Source organism: Cottoperca gobio, chromosome 3 (genome assembly GCF_900634415.1).
Source record: "Cottoperca gobio chromosome 3, fCotGob3.1, whole genome shotgun sequence".
In the NCBI taxonomy this organism is placed as follows: domain Eukaryota; kingdom Metazoa; phylum Chordata; class Actinopteri; order Perciformes; family Bovichtidae; genus Cottoperca; species Cottoperca gobio.
In genome coordinates this window covers 23780713-23799489 of record NC_041357.1, presented here as the reverse complement: position 1 = coordinate 23799489, position 18777 = coordinate 23780713, and the positions used below count along the sequence as shown (strand labels likewise).

Here is an 18777-nt window from a genome sequence, read left to right as displayed (position 1 = left end):
AGCTCACTTTCCTCACAATTGAGACACAAATTCATGTAAAAAAAAACCTGTTATATGCAATTGTTAAAACATGTTTATATGTAATATAAATATTACATTCTTCAAGGTTTAGCATTTAGAATTAGATTTAACAATTAAATGTAATATATCTTATTTTTTAACATATAATCATATTGTTTTTTTTTTTACCAATATAACATTGTTGCTTTACATACATTTATGTCTGAAATGTTAGGAAAGTGTTCTAAATATTACAAATATTATTTTATATAATATATTGGTTTGTATTCACTGCGGTAATGGACAAAGACCTGTGTGGACTATACATGGATATTACACCTTTTATTTTTATACTTTTATGGCTTAAGGTTATTGTGGAGGTTTATTACTTTGACAAGGGACATGGTAAACAAACATGTATACCAAACAAATGCCCAGTAAACTGTATCAAATACTTTTTGAGTTAATGGGATAAAGAAGACCTAAATCTATAATTTAAGACATTTGTTATACACATTTGACACATTTGAAAGAAAATATGATTAGTAATGGGCACTTTTCAAGCTGTAACTTCTGAGATGACAGAGTGGAGGGCTGGTCTGGATACAGAGGCACATTATGAACACCAGGGGGAGTCTGACTCCAATAATTCATCATTCTCACAGAAAATTATTGATATAGTCCACACAAGTCTTTGTCCATTATCACAGAGACCCGGCCTGCTTTTTTGGTCATATCCGTGTGTGTAGAAGTGAGCTCTAATAACTGTGACTGGTTGGTAAGACCACCTGCAGTGGAGATATAAGGGGCAACACCTTTGGTACAATTCCTCAATGTATTTCTGAGAAGCTTGATAAATATGTCCATTTCGCAGGACTCCTTGCATGGATGGATTACTGAACATGTGTCAGGGCCCCCCTGGCTTTCACCTACAAAATATCACTCACTCTTTTGCATGTCTATGCCCGGGTGCCCCTTGTCTCATAATCCGCACAAGACTCAATGTGTTTTGGCTCTGACTTTGACACTCTGTTTTGCCTTATGAGCCTTGCCCTGCTGCTCTCTGGCACCTCTGCTGGGGGACCTGCCTGTGTCATTTAATAGTTTTTTGGTTAGATGCCTGAAAAATAAAGTCTGTGGTTAATACAAGCTTAAGCTATTTTCACGTTTTGTTTTACGACAGAAAATACGTCAGTGAATACCCCACTTGTGAATTTTGAAGGTTTTATGTGAGTGTGAAAAGGCGGTCGCTAACTAGTAGCTAAATGAGACTACAGAGGTTGTGTGGGACATTAAACTTAATCACTACGAACACTCATTTTTAATGCGTCACCAAGATAATGTTCTCCACATATTGTCTGTTCTGGGCTCCACCAGTCAATAATCTCTCCTCACAGCAGATGAGACACGTGTACAACATACCCAAACACACTCAAAGAACTGTTGAAGAAATGTGAGCCATGATATTTCAATTTAATAAAGGGACTTTACTCAACAATATGTACAGAAAACAGCTTTCATAAATTCCTGGAATGAGCCAAAGACAGAAAGGCTTGATGATCCTCTCAAACATGATGACCTGCTGCCCCGTATGCAACAACACCTGTGGCTGATAAAGACTCCCAATGCAGCCAGGTAGACCTTACATACTTTACTAACCACCATTTAATGTCTTCCTATAATAATCCTCTTTATCTGGGGAATTACAGCAGTAAAAGCACCCGTGTGTGCAAATGTATCTTGGCATTGAGTTTTCATACCAAAAATAAGGGTGAGCTGAGAAAAGTGCAACACAATATCATCAATATTTGAACATGGCTGCAACTAACGATAATTTTTTATTATCGATGAATCTACCGATTATTTTCTAGATTAATCGATTAATGTCGGGGGAAATATAAAAAAAACCTTCTGTCTGCACCTCCGCTCGGCTCTTTCTGTCGCCTGTAACAAAAATGTGACCCATCTGAACAGATTTAGTTTCCATGTTTTCAAACCAATAATCTTTTGGTCTACAAAATGCCAGAAGATAATGAAAAAATATCCAAGTCCAAGGTGATGTCTTTAAATGTTTCGTTTTGTCAGTCCAAAGATATTCAGTTTAATATGATACAAAACAGAGAAAAGCAGGAAATCAACACATGAAAAATTACTTAAACAATTAATCGATAATCAAAATAGTTTAGCGATTATTTTTCTATCAATGAAATAATCGATTAGTCGACCAGTCGATGCAGCTCTGTATCTGAATCCATACACTCATGAACAGCTCGTTCTATACACGCTCCATGTTTCCCAAAAGCATCTGTTAACATTTTTAAATATTATAAAACCCTTTTGTACAGTTCTCACCAACAGCAGTTACATGTCGCAGTGCGTGCTCTGTGGGTCCGCTGTGTCTTTACTTGTTGACATTCTTCTTCCAAACACTTCAGTGTCATCCTTCGCTGGAGGACTGAGCATCACAACTCACACGTTGTTGTTTACAGAGCGGCTCCCGGCTGGATCAATCGTTCTGTAAGAGTCTCTTTGGTGGTTTGTGTTGATTTCATCCAGTGTTTCTTTCATTTCTTTACCAATTTATTCACTATTTATCCATCTGCTCGCCGCTCTATCTTCATATCTGTCTGTTTGATAATGCATCAGTAATATCTGTTGAGGCTTTGAGTGACTGTACTGATGTCTGGCTGTCCGTTCATCCAGATCTCTCTGAGAATCCTTTCCCGCTCTTCTAGCCTCTGGGCCCGGTCCAGCTCTGAAAGCACACACACACACACACACACACACACACACACACACACACACACGTCCGTTCACATAACCATCACATTTCACATCACTGTTTAGAGGACTTTATATTTTAAAGTATGAGCATGTGTAGTTCTGACAGCAGAGCTCACAGCCATTAACAGTCTGTGAGTGAGTCTGTATATATGGGCATTGACACAACATTATTATGCAAAATTACACAACAGTAAAGTAGGTTACATGTACCTCTAAATTGTACTTATGTATATCAGTTGAGTAAATGCACTTTTTTAAAGGGACAGTTCTCCCCAAAATCAAAAATGCATATTTTCTCTTTTACCTGTCAGATAGTTTTTGTTTGCCAAGTGTTGGAGATATCGGCCTTAAAGATGCCTCCTGAGGAATATAATGGAACTATAATAATAATAATAATAATAATAATAATAATAATAATAATAATAATAATAATAAATTGTATTTATAGGCGCACTTTTCATTTGCGTAAACAAAACTCAAAGTGCTCAAAGAACTAGATGTGGTGCTTTGAAAATCTCAGCAACAATGTTGTTTTCCAGAAATCACAGAAGGAAGCGTGGATTTAGTAATGAACGAGAGGCTCTCTGAGCTCAACTGTACTAGCTAACGTTATGGCTCAGACGAGGAGGACGCCATTAATGTTTGTGCTTGCACTGTCACTTCTGCACGGTGATACGGTAGTAGTTCGGTAGACAGAAAAGAGTTTCTACATGAAACTGCTCACAACAATGTCTGTGGATTTCTGGAAAGACACATTGATGTTTTTTCAAATAAAAAATGTTGCAGCATCGAGCACTGCGAACCGAGTACCATCTAGTTCCATTATATTGAGAGAAGGCAGACATCTCTACGGCCTACATCTCCAACACTCCCCTACAAAACAACATAGATTGATGAATAGCACTACAGGTCAGAGGTCAAATATGTATTTTTGATTTTGGGGTGAACTGTCCCTTTAATGTTTGGATTTAATGGTCTTGATATGAGGCTTGACCCTTCATTGTGTGTGTGTGTGTCTGCGTGAGAGATACCCTCAGCTGATGTGAACATGGTGGCGTGCAGCAGAGCTCTCTCGAAGCGTCTGCGTCTCCGTGCCGACAGGTCAGACGTGTCATCAAAATCCTCTGATTCGCTGTCCCCAGCTGGCCCGGGCCCTCCAGAGGCAACGACAGCAGTGCTGTCTGGGTTACTGTCAATGGGCTGATGGACGGGACAGCTGTGATGTTGATGGTGATGACGCCGGATCCTCTGGCGATGGTGCTTACTGTTGCCATAGTGACAGTCTGCTCGACAGTGTATCTGGAAGACGATGGCGCAGAGTGTGACAAGAAGGCCGACACAGACACCGCCCAGAAACACCAAGGCTGTCCTCTCGGGTTGGTCTAAGAGAAAAAGAATAAACAACTATGAAAAGTTTACAATCAATTCAAATGTTCTTTCTCGCTCTCTGCTCTTTCTGTGTCCACGTCATCCCTCACCTGTCCTCCTGATCTCCTCACCTGTCCTCCTGATCTCCTCACCTGTCCTCCTGATCTCCTCACCTGATGTTGCCTTTCTGCCTCCCTCTTGGTTCTTTTTGTTAGTTTGTTGCCTAGTTCTTTAAAGCACACAAGATATTACAGCCAACTGTCTGCTACATGTTTCCTGTTCACCTGCTGCCTGATATTTTTCCTATTCCAGATCTTGTTCATGATTAGGAGTTATCTCTGCCAGGCATGAGGCTGTGGGCAGATAATGTGTCTGGGCGTGCATGTGCATGTATCTGTCTGTCTGCAGCTAATCTCGCATACTTCTGAACCCATCAGTTTAATATCTTTTGTGCACATTTATGTCAACGACCTCTCATGGTTGAGGTGATTCACAATTTTTGATAAACCTATTTTATTGACTGTTTTGTGCCGTCAATGACTTCTGACTCCTCACTCTTCTTCACTGGCCTGCAGGGGCTGCAAGTGATCAACAACTGCTTCAGCAGCAAAAGGCATTTCTGGGAATCAGCTGAAAACAGGCGTTGACCCAATCTGTGGCGCCTTTGTCATGGCTCGAAAACTGACATCCATAGAAAAGTTTGGTCTCGTTTTTGAACCAGAGGATCTGCAGATTAATTCCACACCAGGTATATTATGACACACTGAAGTTAAGCACATTATGAGATGAATAAATCCCAGCTTTTGTTTTCTTTGCCTCCATCTTGACTGTAAGGGAGGCGGGAGGGACACCTGGTGGAGATCTGCACTCTGAGTGAGCTTTTCCTCGTTTGATTATGTTTTCATTTAGGAATTCAAATTTCAATATTTCAAATGATCATTTATTTTTTCGTCTTTTGTTACACTTAAGTGTTAACTAAGTGTGATGCAGGGGTACTTTTAGGAAATCCATGGCATCCCGATCTAATAGCAAAACGAGAGTATCACATGATCACACACAGTCACACACACACACCTGCAATGAAGGTGTAAGCTGCCAGTATGTTGCTAAGCAATGCCATCTCCTGGGAGACCACCTTCACCTCCATATTTGGGGTTCCTGACGTGGGAGCGCTCATGATTTCACAGCCAGTTGAGTTTATAGTATATTCTCCTGCAGAGGTCAGTGAATGTCATACTTCATGACTCCCCTAGAGTGGAAGAAATGATAGTGGGTTAAAAACAAGCAGAAAGAGAGAGAACGGGAGAGGAGGGTGAGGGTGAGAGGGAGAACAGGGGAGAAGCATGAGGGACAGTCTACAAACATCCTTCTCCTGAAGTTAAGTTGATAACGTACAGATAGCTTGTAGATTTCACTCAAAACGTTAAAAAAAACAACGTAGTATAACGTGTATTATTTATATAGCACTTTAAAAAACAGAGTTTACAAAGTGCCAGCAAAAGCAAATACAAAACTAAGGTCAAATTGAAAACAAGAAAACAAAAAGAGACAAAAGCAATAAAAAGATAACATCACATAGAAGCAAGTCTATAAAAATGGGTTTTAAGAAGGGATTTAAAAAAGGTCACTGATTCTGTGAGTGCTCCTCGGGCAGGTTGTACCGGAGTCGAGGGACACCGATGGCAAAAGCACGATCACCTTTAGATTCAAGGCCGGAGGATCTGAGGCTGCAAACCGGCACAAATGGGGTAAACATTTCTGCTTTGTAAATACGACCTTACTGCGGGCTTTCTTAGATTCTTAGAATAAAAAAACAAACCAGTAATCACCCAGTATGATATAAAAAAGTTATACTCTTTAAATGAAATGATAGTAATCCTGTTTCTGTCTCGTCTTTAAGCCCTGTGATTTGTGACTCAGTCAGTGTAATGATTCAGACTCTGTGTTGTAATATGGAAGTGTGCTTTCAGAAATATGCTCTTGTAGAAAAATGTATTATTAATCATTCCTATTTATTCAGAACTGAAACGTGTCTTCTTCGTAGAGAGAAGATGAGTTATTTATAATATAATTATAGTACTTCAGAAACTAGGACGCCTTGATCTATAGGTCGCTTGTCACTTTCCCCGTCGTTAGAAACAAGCCTGAGGAGAAAAGGCAACATGCCAATATTTAAATTTAAGATTAAACACATACAGAAAGTAATAAAGCAAGTATTCACCCACACGTTAATGCACTAATGTATGATACATTAAAAGGTTTCGCAGTATCAGTAGAACAAATACACTGATAAACACACAAACAGCATTCTATGCAGAGGGAAAATACACCAACAAAATGTAAAAAATAAAAAATAAATATAAGTAGAGAGCTAGAATTAAGATTAAGCTGTTTGACACAAGAGGACAGCATTTTGCAAAGTCCTTTTCTTTATTGGCTTATCTAGCATGCATTGATATCTCCTCTGGACTGTGCACACTGTGCATTGAAAAGAAATATACACATAATATCATTCTTGGACAATTTCCATAAGATTTTATAGCATGGATGGATTACTGAACGGGCCTACCAGGCAGAGGCCCAGGGGTCCAAAGTGTCAGGGACCCCCCCCGGCCATCACCTACAAAATGTCACTCAAACAGACACATACCAACCAGGAAAAGACTAAAAATGTTCCACTAAGAAACATAAAATGACTAGAAAAAGACCAAAACAGCTGCAAAGAGACTCACAACAACTATGAAACAGGGAACAACAACCACAAAGAGACACAAAATGACCACAAAGAGACACAAAATGACCACAAAGATACACAAAATGACCACAAAGAGACACAAAATGACCACAAAGAGACACAAAATGACCACAAAGACACACCAAATGACCACAAAGACACACTAAATGACCACAAAGACACACCAAATGACCACAAAGAGACACAAAATGACCACAAAGAGACACAAAATGACCACAAAGACACACCAAATGACCACAAAGACACACTAAATGACCACAAAGACACACCAAATGACCACAAAGAGACACAAATGACCACAAAGAGACACAAAATGACCACAACCAAATGACCACAAAGAGACACAAAATGACCACAAAGAGACACAAAATGACCACAAAGACACACCAAATGACCACAAAGAGTCGTTGTCTCTGGAGAAAACCACTAGGTGGCAACAAACAGCCATCCGCCAACTTTACTCTGTGGGTTGTAAATCAGAAATCAAGATGTAAGTGACCTTGCTGGTGGACACAAACACTCACACAGAGAGGCACATCACAGATGAGCTGGTGACATGGACCAAGACAAATATCTTACCAGAGATTTTGACAAAGCAACACATTATTTAAGGGTGTTAGAGTTTTGCCCTGTAGTTTTTACCCACTTTCAAAGGTCTTAAAGGAATACTTTATTTGTGTATCAACTACTCACGCCGTGTTCTCGCTTGCCTCCACGGTGCACAAAGAATCCAAAAACTGAGAAAACTCTTGATGAATTAAAGTAAATGGGGGCCGTGTTTAACTAACGCAAAACTATATAAAAACATCCGTTTACAAACTCACACACCTCGAGCAGAATAAAGTCTTATTTTCACTAAAACCTTACTATTTAAAACAGTCTGACGCAGCCGCACTACTCGTCCGTGCACGTCCAGAGTGTATTACGTAGGGTTTCAAGATAACACGGGGTGAGTAATGGGTTTACAAATGTTCATTTTGGGGGTGAAGTTTTCCTTTAATGCTCAGTAACTTTGAATGTCTCTTGAGAGCTCAAAAAAATCCCACTTAAGGGATTAAATCTAATTTGTTTTTCATTGTTTGGGCAGATTCCAGCACGTTGAGTTCAAATGAAATAGTCTGAGGTGAAAGTGTTTTCAGCTTTAACTGCAGTCTTCACATCCATACTGGACGAACAGTGAAAGACTTGGGGGGGTATGTATGAAAAGGGATACAATCCAGAATAAAACAATATGTAAAGTCCTCCCCGAGGCTTAAAATATCAAAATATATATTTTAGCCATCGTGTCCAGCTCTCATTGACCTGAAAATGAGACGTTTTCCGTGGGAATGGACGAGACGAATATCAATTGATGCCACATAACACACTATGTGTTGCAACACCCAGGTGAAATGTAGAGTAGAGATAGAAACAAGTATTTCTATACAGTATTGTGTCTAGACATGTAGACCCACACCCAGACTGGAAGTCCCCCAATCACACTCAGAATTACACCTCCTGTGTGTGTGTGTGTGTGTGTGTGTGTGTGTGTGTGTGTGTGTGTGTGTGTGTGTGTGTTATTGATGGCTTTGATCAATAATATATGGTATATTTAACCCCACAGGTCCAGACTGACTGATGGATATTGGAGAGAGATCAGAGGGGAAGTGGGTATAAAGAGTAACAGAGCTGAAGTCCTGGAGAGGAAACTCCTTCATCCTCTGAAAGAAGAGGAGGATTGGGAGGGAAACAAGACGAGCGAGATAGATAGAAGACTCCACCGTCTCTGCTTTGCTTTCTTAACTTCTTTCTAACCTCATCTGCTCAGATTAAGTGCTCCACAATCTATCTAATCGTGTTTTTATCTTGTGCTTTATGCTTCAATAAGAGTTTCAATATCCAAAATACATCATTTTGTTTGAGGAGTTTGGCTCATTGGTCAGGAAAGTGAAGATAACAGAAAATCCTAAATCCACACAATAAATCAGAGTCGTCACAAAAAAAGAAAAGAAAAAGCATACTTACTTTCATAAAACTTTTCTTTTATATTTTCTTTGTACTAAATATTAGTTTCACATCTTCATACGTCTGAAATCTAGAGCGAAGTCAAGAGCGTCTAAACCAAGACCCTGACACGCACGATAAAATGTGGAACCACAGTGACTCCTCAAATGTAACATCCACATGGCCATAAAAACAAGATTCCTCTTTAGTCACCTCTTTTATTGTCACTCATCACTCATTACAATCTTGTTTAATATTGTAAGATAGGTTAACTCAAACCCTGCACACATTAACAATCCCCGTTGAGCATTTTCAAAGATAAATGAATGTCTGTGTCCTAAATTACTTTAATTCTCTTTATCTGCAAAACTGTAACACTTGCAATATCTGTACGTATGAGTGACATTTTATATCTGTGCTCTTTGCTGGAAGCGTGTCTCTATAATTACTCGGAACATTTGCGAAGCCCCTCGGCGAGACTGACATTCTTCACTAACATTTCATAATGTTCTCGTCCAAAACTTTTGAATTTGTTCTTCCAATTAAAATGAATTTCTGTGAGCGTTAATCCTGTTATGAAAGTACAAACACGAGAGTGCAGCGGTGTTGAAAGGACACTGATATTGGTTTCTCTTTTTGTAGAGCTTTTTTAATTTCCTAACTGTGTTATGATTTACCCAGCTGACAGCTTTAAACACGTCTCATTACATGTGAATGTGTTCTGATTGGGTGTTTATGAGTGTCTCTTTCTCAATTAAATATTTTATTAATGATAGCAACAGGCCTAATCACTTGATGGGGACAGACGAGACTTCATAACAAATAATAAGGTCGAAAAAAACGTTTGTACCATGAAAACACTTTAAGCAATGAATAGTGAAGTATAAAAAAGCCTGAACCTGCGTGTAGTACTCTCATGTTGTGAGGCTTTAAAAACGGATAAAAAATGGATGATGCTCTCAAAGAAAGATCAAACTGCTCTATTTTTTTAGTTTGTTCGCTGCTGTAAAAACTCTAAAACATAAGGTGCAGCACTCTTGACCTGTTAGTAAAACCTGAGATCACATTTATGAAAACATGTGCCGAGTAAAATGCATTTATGTCTCATCCTCACACGCTCAATAGCATTGCAAAGAAATCTCAGGCCAGTAATTATGTTACAAAACTAACAAAATAGTCATAAAGCAATTCATCAACACAACAAGTGCAAGAGGAAACAACACGACAACAGATCGCATGACATTGCAGTGAAACACAACACAAGCAAACACAACACAAACCTCCGAGCTATTCTAAATCCACTGACTGTCAGGGTCATTTTGTGATGCTGCGTGTAAATGCAGCAAGACGTGACTTCCCCTCTCCCTCCTGTTCCTGCTCTTACTCTCTCTTTCTGTCTTTTGGATTTGTCAATTTAGGTTACTGTTTTTTTTGCAGCAAAAAGCAAGTAATTTACAAATAATGAACACTTAGTAATTCATCGTTAAGCATTCAGCACTTCCTGAATCACGCTTTGTTACTTTCATGAAGTAACTGCATCTATACAACATTTATGAACAAGTACGAGCAGATTACATGTGAAAAGAAAAAGATCAGTGTCTCAACAGGTAAGTGTAGTGAAAACGTGTCCCATAATTTACTATCATGCAGCTGAACATCAGTGTTATGTAAGGACTTTAGTATGAGACACTTGGCCTGCAGCCAGCACATTACAGCCACTCTGACCAAGTCTAGACCAAAGTAGCTGTTTACACTGACGACATGACTGTATGCATGAGAGCACTCGCTGTTAATTTCACTTATTTACCTGTCTATCTGTGTATTTTCCAACTAAAATACTATTATTTATTAGATGAGATAGTTAGAAAGTTAGATGAGAAGATGGGTACCACTTTCGTGTCTGTAGTACGATAAATATGAAGCTACCACCAGCAGCTAGTTCTCTTAGCTTAGCATTAAGACGGTAACAAAGGGAAACAGCTAGCCTTGCTAACCTAGCCTAAACCCTAATCGTACTGGATGAGAGTTATCTGGGGATCTATAGGATTTAAAACAATTGGTTGTCTGTGATCTTAATCTGTACAAGAACTGAAGTGTAAAAACGACAATGTGCCGGTTTAGGATTAGCGTACATGCTGAACTATTTCTTGCCGAGGAGCAGTAACTTCCTGGAGTCTCTGCAACTGCTCATGTTAAAGCTAAACTAGCTAAAACTAATATAGTGCAATACAACAGTCCTGTAATAAATCACACAACCTTCATGAAGGTTGTAATGTTTAGTTTGTTGCTAAAATGTTTTATAAAGATGTTGATTAGACTGTATGGTCGTTTTGGAGGCTGTACTTTGTGGTTTGTGGCCTTTTGCATTAGAATTAGGCCCTATTCGTTTTAGCTAGGTGTCTAAAAGTATATACAATGTTAATTAGTGAGCTTTACAGCAGTTAGTAGGTGGATTTTGGACAGAGCCAGGCTAGCTGTTTCCCCTGGTTTCCAGTCTTTATGCTAAGCTAAGCTAACCAGCTGCTACCGGTAACATGGAACATGTAATGGAATCATTCTTTTAAACATGGTTTAAACTACATGAAGCACTGAATGCATCAGGTTAATTGCTTTAACACAAGTCAGACAGTAAAAAAAAAAGGTTTGCAGTCACAGAACAGAATAATAAATTGAAACGCAAGCAGCTGTCTTTGTGCTGCCGCTCTCTCTTTCTTTCATGTAGAACACTCGCAGGAGAGGAGAGAGAAAAGAGTGAAGGAGGGAGGGACAGTCACACAAAAAATGTCAAATTCAGATGTTTAAATCTAAAAATGAACATATATTTAATGTGTAAATGTAGAATCATTCTTCTAAACATGGTTTAAACTACATGAAGCACTGAATGCATCAGGTTACTTTTTAATTCAGACAGTAAAAAAAGGTTTTCAGTCACAGAAAAGAATAATAAGTTGAGCTGCAAGCAGCTTTCTTTGTGCGTATTGTAACCTATCACGTGTTAGTTTTTGCCACATGCCAAAGACTAGGTCCAACATGCCAATAGGAAGTGCAAGAGACTTTTCCTTCCTCCTCTTTTTATAGCCTTCCTCTTACTTTTCCTCTTTGTGTCTGTGCAGTCCGGCCAAATTCTTATGTGGAACAACAGATCTTTGTTTTTTTTCTCCATATGATTAAGAGGACTGTACAGTTCTTACACCTGCTTCAGCCGAACTCACACTGTACACACACACACACACACACATTCTTCATACACATCGTCCATGTGCGCTTATCACACTTTAAGCACATTTCTCCCGCTCTGTGTGTGTGTGTGTGTGTGTGTGTGTGTGTGTGTAATGCTAATGTAATGTGACAATGTCCTTTCCCTCCCCTGCTGCACCGTTACTATCTAACATGACCTGCAGAGAGAGTAGAGAGAGAGAGAGACAGTATGTAACAGAAGTAGAACTGATCAAATAAGACATACTGAGAGAGAGAGAGAGAATTAGAGGAGGAGGACGTAACGATAGTCAAGAGGGAGAAAGAGCAATGTGTGGAGGAAATGAAAGTAATCCTGAGACTCCCTACAACATACGACCCTTGACATATTCAACATCATCGACAGAGACAACAACTAAATCAAAATCAGCAATTCTTATCCCATGCATGTGTAAACACACTGTTGATACTTACATTTCATTAATGCCAAGATCCCATCTGGTCTGGAGTGTGTTTACTCCTCTCCCCTCCTCTCCTCTTCCTCCTCCTCCTCTCTTTCCTCCTCTCCGCTCTGGTCCTCTCCTCTCGCTGCTCTGAACTCCTCTACTCTAGGCTCTCTACTATCTCCTCCCCTTTCCTATTATCTCCTTTCTGCTCTTTTCCTTTCAACGAAGAAAAAAACACTAGGAGTATAATTATATGAATAAATCTTCTGCGTCCTCCCCCAGTTGTCAGATATGCCCACGTACACAAGCCATGCTCTCTTCGATGATACAAATTGAAATTTTCAGTCATTCTTCCCTTCAGTTCTTCTTCTGTCTCTGATGCAGAGGCAGCAGGAGGAATGTTGCTCCGAATGTTTTGTGGAGTGGAGTTTTCCGATATTCCAGGTTATTTTCCAGACAGAGAGACAGAGGTCAAGTCCTCAGGGCATAAATGTGACATGAAAGACCCTGACAAGTCGTCCAAATCCCTCTCTTCTCTCCCTGACAAACTTCTGCATCCCTCTCTCTCCCTCCCTCCCTCTCATACATACTTTACCATGAACACACAGTCACAATCATGCACATTGTTGTAAATGCAGAAGCGCTGCCGCGTTCTCTTTGTTTCATGCAGAAAGGGGAGGGACAGAGTCACATAATGCCTCACACAAAAGTGATGAACATATATTTAATGTGTAATGCTGGAAAAACACATGTGCCTGTATGAAAATGTACTGGCATGTGAAATATCTGCATGTGCCTACACTACGTGAATTCAACAATTTATCACACATGAAATGGGGTTCAACATGTAGTTATAAAGTTTATTTATATAGCTTTCAAAACCAGTGTTACAAAGAGAAACACAAGAAGAAGTCTAAAATGTGCAGCGTTTATACCTTTTTGAATAACTAGACAGAGGAGACAATGACTCAGAGAGACAGAACATTATTATGAAGATGGAGATGTGTTGGGGAATTCACCTTCTTGCTGCATGTTCACACACAGGCGCCTTCTGCTGTTGTTGTTCATGCTTGGATCTTATAAGTGTGTGTGTGTGTGTGTGTGTGTGTGTGTGTGTGTGTGTGTGTGTGTGTTTTATGGAAATATGGCAATATTTTTAGAGCTTTATCATCTAATTTCTAAAAATAACTTTATATCAGATACCATTTATGAAATTTTTATCAGCAAACCTGTCATCCTGGCAGGTTATTTTCGTGCTGATGTTACATAACAGGGAAAGCCAGAGAACGCTCCTGCTGCTGGTCGGGAGCTGACAGAGTTATCCAGGGCAACAGCTCTCAACAGGTATATGAAGGGGAGAAGAAGTATTTCTGCTTTTAGCCCGGTCAACTTTGAATATAATAAAAAGCAACTTGTTAAACTACTTTTGACTGAAGCAACAACTAAACACGTGCTTCCGTACAGGTTTTTAATGAACTGTTTATTTAATATAACTCAAAAGCATTGTAATACTGGATGTGCTTTAGTCAATGTGAAACCTCAGCAGATTTAGCCCACAGATTGCATATTTACTGCAGAGAGAACATTAAAGTAATTATTTCATGGCTGTAAAGGTCGTTTTTATACCCTGGGCAGAAAACTGATTATTTCTTGTCAACCTTCTACACCGAGAGAAGCTTACTGTACCACACAATTAGAAAAGGAATTAATAAGAAAATAATCAAAGGTCATCTGCAAACAGTTTTCAGAATACAACACCAAAATGTTCCTCTCCTTCGTCAGTGATCTCCTCCTACTCACTTCCCTTTCTCTTTTCATCTTCGTCAGCTGCACTCGTTCCACTCTGTCTGTCATTGCAGGTCTTTCTGATATCTTGTTCACCTCTATTTACAATCATGAGGAGTCAGAACACATCATGAACATTTCTCAAACTCAACACATATTTCTTGAGCTTCAATTTATCCAATAGTTGCTGAGACATTTTAAAAATCACAAATGTCAACTTCATAGCGGCACCAGGGTTGTCAAGATATCAGTGATTCACTACACATTTATCGCCAAAGAATTCACAATAACAATATTATCGTAGCGACATCTGTAGACATTTAAAAAGGATAATAAAGCTATCAGTCATCTTTCACTTTGTCTATTGTTGAATGAATGAATTACACTCAAAATACGAGTGTAGAGGTGGACAGAGCGTCTGTAACCATAACCATTTTATATCCTGACACCCCAGAAGCACTACAGGTGAAGTCATCACCAAAGTCTTCAGGATTTATGTCATCCCCACCCTAACTGCTAAACAAAAATAAACACAGATGTGAACCTACATGCAGAATGCACAACACATGCACCACTTACCATCCATAATGCATCCGTTTCTGCACCTCCTGCTCAGTGTGATGAAATATTAACACTCTTAACTTTGCCACGTGTTCTGTGAGGAATTGTTGTCTCCGAAACAGCAAGGGACAGGAGTTGTGAGTTCTAGATGCTGGGCGGGAACATTGGACTGCATAACAGTACAGCCTTTGCTGGTATCTCATTATTCATACCTTGGGGGCCATCTTGTCTCCGTTCAAATCAGTCAGAAAAATAAAACGGTCGTGAGCTTCACCCAAATTCAGATGCAGTGAAATGTGAAGTTAATGTTGCTGTTGATATCTAGATTTATTTTTTGTTAGCGCATCTATTAAAAGACAAAAACCAACAAAGTGTTAGTTAATGCACAGTACTTTCCAACTTATTCAGCAGAAGACACTACTCTTTAAAGTGGCTATAAATATAAGATATATAAGATAACAATAGCCAGGTTTCTATGCAAATGTACGTCATTTATTCACTTTGTCGCATTTTGCTTTTATCGGTACACCAACTTTTCCAGCTCAGACAAGCGTAAAAAACGATTCGCGATATTTCAAGATTTCTTTTTCTAGATTTCTGAGTCCTCTCAGGTTTTTTAATGCACATATTAAAAGTGTGAAAGGGGTTGCTTGTAGTGATTAATTAAATTAATTGCCCTCGGCTTTACCTAGCTTAGTGAGTTTCAGCTCATTGTTTAGATGTCTGGCTGCAACTTTACTGTTTTGGTTCACTCAGTGTCGATTTCAGGCGCGGCAGCAGTTTTGAGTGAAAAAGCTCTAAAGGTCCACTGTACACTACCGGGTCAGTACCAAACAGCAGACGGACAAGCTGGAGACAAGCTGGTGAACATATTGGAGCATTTAGCAGCTGAACCCCAGGAGTTGGTGGAGATCAGAGCTAGGGAACACGACTCCAAATGAATGATAAAGCTGCTCTGTATCTGATAATATGTCAACAGCTAAGTCAAAGGTACATGATCTCCGGCACCTGGTGGGAGAATATGGGAGTGGCTTTGTCACAGCAACCAACTAAAACTCATTTGTACCTTACTGACAAAAGATTTGAGTTAGATTTAGATTTTCTCTTTAATACATTATTCATGTATTCCTTTTAATAAAGATACAGTACGTTTAGAGGCAGACAGAAGACAGAAATAGCAAAGGGGGTGACAGACAGGTAGAAAGAGCAGAGAGTGAGATAAAGTATAAAAGAAAAGTGCAGTCAAGCAGAAGGAGGGAGTAGTTTAAAGGCAGGAGGAGAGAAAAACAGAGACAGAAGGGAATAAACACAGAGAGAGAGAGAGAGAGAGAGAGAGAGAGAGAGAGAAGAGAGAGCGAGAGAGAGAGAGCGAGAGAGAATAGAGAGAGAGAGAGATGAGAGAATAAACATGGTTTAAACTACATGAAGCACTGAATGCATCAGGTTAATTGCTTTAACACAAGTCAGACAGTAAAAAAAAAGGTTTGCAGTCACAGAACAGAATAATAAATTGAAACGCAAGCAGCTGTCTTTGTGCTGCCGCTCTCTCTTTCTTTCATGTAGAACACTCGCAGGAGAGGAGAGAGAAAAGAGTGAAGGAGGGAGGGACAGTCACACAAAAAATGTCAAATTCAGATGTTTAAATCTAAAAATGAACATATATTTAATGTGTAAATGTAGAATCATTCTTCTAAACATGGTTTAAACTACATGAAGCACTGAATGCATCAGGTTACTTTTTAATTCAGACAGTAAAAAAGGTTTTCAGTCACAGAAAAGAATAATAAGTTGAGCTGCAAGCAGCTTTCTTTGTGCGTATTGTAACCTATCACGTGTTAGTTTTTGCCACATGCCAAAGACTAGGTCCAACATGCCAATAGGAAGTGCAAGAGACTTTTCCTTCCTCCTCTTTTTATAGCCTTCCTCTTACTTTTCCTCTTTGTGTCTGTGCAGTCCGGCCAAATTCTTATGTGGAACAACAGATCTTTGTTTTTTTTCTCCATATGATTAAGAGGACTGTACAGTTCTTACACCTGCTTCAGCCGAACTCACACTGTACACACACACACACACACACATTCTTCATACACATCGTCCATGTGCGCTTATCACACTTTAAGCACATTTCTCCCGCTCTGTGTGTGTGTGTGTGTGTGTGTGTGTAATGCTAATGTAATGTGACAATGTCCTTTCCCTCCCCTGCTGCACCGTTACTATCTAACATGACCTGCAGAGAGAGTAGAGAGAGAGAGAGACAGTATGTAACAGAAGTAGAACTGATCAAATAAGACATACTGAGAGAGAGAGAGAATTAGAGGAGGAGGACGTAACGATAGTCAAGAGGGAGAAAGAGCAATGTGTGGAGGAAATGAAAGTAATCCTGAGACTCCCTACAACATACGACCCTTGACATATTCAACATCATCGACAGAGACAACAACTAAATCAAAATCAGCAATTCTTATCCCATGCATGTGTAAACACACTGTTGATACTTACATTTCATTAATGCCAAGATCCCATCTGGTCTGGAGTGTGTGTACTCCTCTCCCCTCCTCTCCTCCTCCTCCTCTCTTTCCTCCTCTCCGCTCTGGTCCTCTCCTCTCGCTGCTCTGAACTCCTCTACTCTAGGCTCTCTACTATCTCCTCCCCTTTCCTATTATCTCCTTTCTGCTCTTTTCCTTTCAACGAAGAAAAAAACACTAGGAGTATAATTATATGAATAAATCTTCTGCGTCCTCCCCCAGTTGTCAGATATGCCCACGTACACAAGCCATGCTCTCTTCGATGATACAAATTGAAATTTTCAGTCATTCTTCCCTTCAGTTCTTCTTCTGTCTCTGATGCAGAGGCAGCAGGAGGAATGTTGCTCCGAATGTTTTGTGGAGTGGAGTTTTCCGATATTCCATTGAGTTTTCCAGGTTATTTTCCAGACAGAGAGACAGAGGTCAAGTCCTCAGGGCATAAATGTGACATGAAAGACCCTGACAAGTCGTCCAAATCCCTCTCTTCTCTCCCTGACAAACTTCTGCATCCCTCTCTCTCCCTCCCTCCCTCTCATACATACTTTACCATGAACACACAGTCACAATCATGCACATTGTTGTAAATGCAGAAGCGCTGCCGCTTTCTCTTTGTTTCATGCAGAAAGGGGAGGGACAGAGTCACATAATGCCTCACACAAAAGTGATGAACATATATTTAATGTGTAATGCTGGAAAAACACATGTGCCTGTATGAAAATGTACTGGCATGTGAAATATCTGCATGTGCCTACACTACGTGAATTCAACAATTTATCACACATGAAATGGGGTTCAACATGTAGTTATAAAGTTTATTTATATAGCTTTCAAAACCAGTGTTACAAAGAGAAACACAAGAAGAAGTCTAAAATGTGCAGCGTTTATACCTTTTTGAATAACTAGACAGAGGAGACAATGACTCAGAGAGACAGAACATTATTATGAAGATGGAGATGTGTTGGGGAATTCACCTTCTTGCTGCATGTTCACACACAGGCGCCTTCTGCTGTTGTTGTTCATGCTTGGATCTTATAAGTGTGTGTGTGTGTGTGTGTGTGTGTGTGTGTGTGTGTGTGTGTGTGTGTGTTTTATGGAAATATGGCAATATTTTTAGAGCTTTATCATCTAATTTCTAAAAATAACTTTATATCAGATACCATTTATGAAATTTTTATCAGCAAACCTGTCATCCTGGCAGGTTATTTTCGTGCTGATGTTACATAACAGGGAAAGCCAGAGAACGCTCCTGCTGCTGGTCGGGAGCTGACAGAGTTATCCAGGGCAACAGCTCTCAACAGGTATATGAAGGGGAGAAGAAGTATTTCTGCTTTTAGCCCGGTCAACTTTGAATATAATAAAAAGCAACTTGTTAAAC

General features: G+C 39.5%; 1 protein-coding gene across 3 annotated transcripts in view; it reads right to left on the bottom strand.

Moving 5' to 3' along the window:
• Positions 1-1457: 1457 nt before the first annotated feature.
• The window catches only part of eva1ab (eva-1 homolog A, regulator of programmed cell death b), a 58734-nt gene continuing 41414 nt past the window's right edge, over positions 1458-18777 (bottom strand). Inside the window, exons 1-4 of one of the 3 annotated variants that reach the window (XM_029428536.1) lie at positions 17377-17481; positions 5227-5401; positions 3816-4166; positions 1458-2755 (exon numbers count right to left, since the gene is read on the bottom strand). In XM_029428536.1, coding sequence (XP_029284396.1) covers positions 2643-2755; positions 3816-4166; positions 5227-5329 — 567 coding nt within the window. In that variant the 5' untranslated portion in view covers positions 5330-5401; positions 17377-17481 and the 3' untranslated portion in view covers positions 1458-2642. Of the gene's footprint in view, positions 2756-3815; positions 4167-5226; positions 5402-12559; positions 12611-17376; positions 17482-18777 lie in introns of those variants that run through there. The other 2 variants (XM_029428535.1, XM_029428537.1) reach the window with 2 other exon arrangements.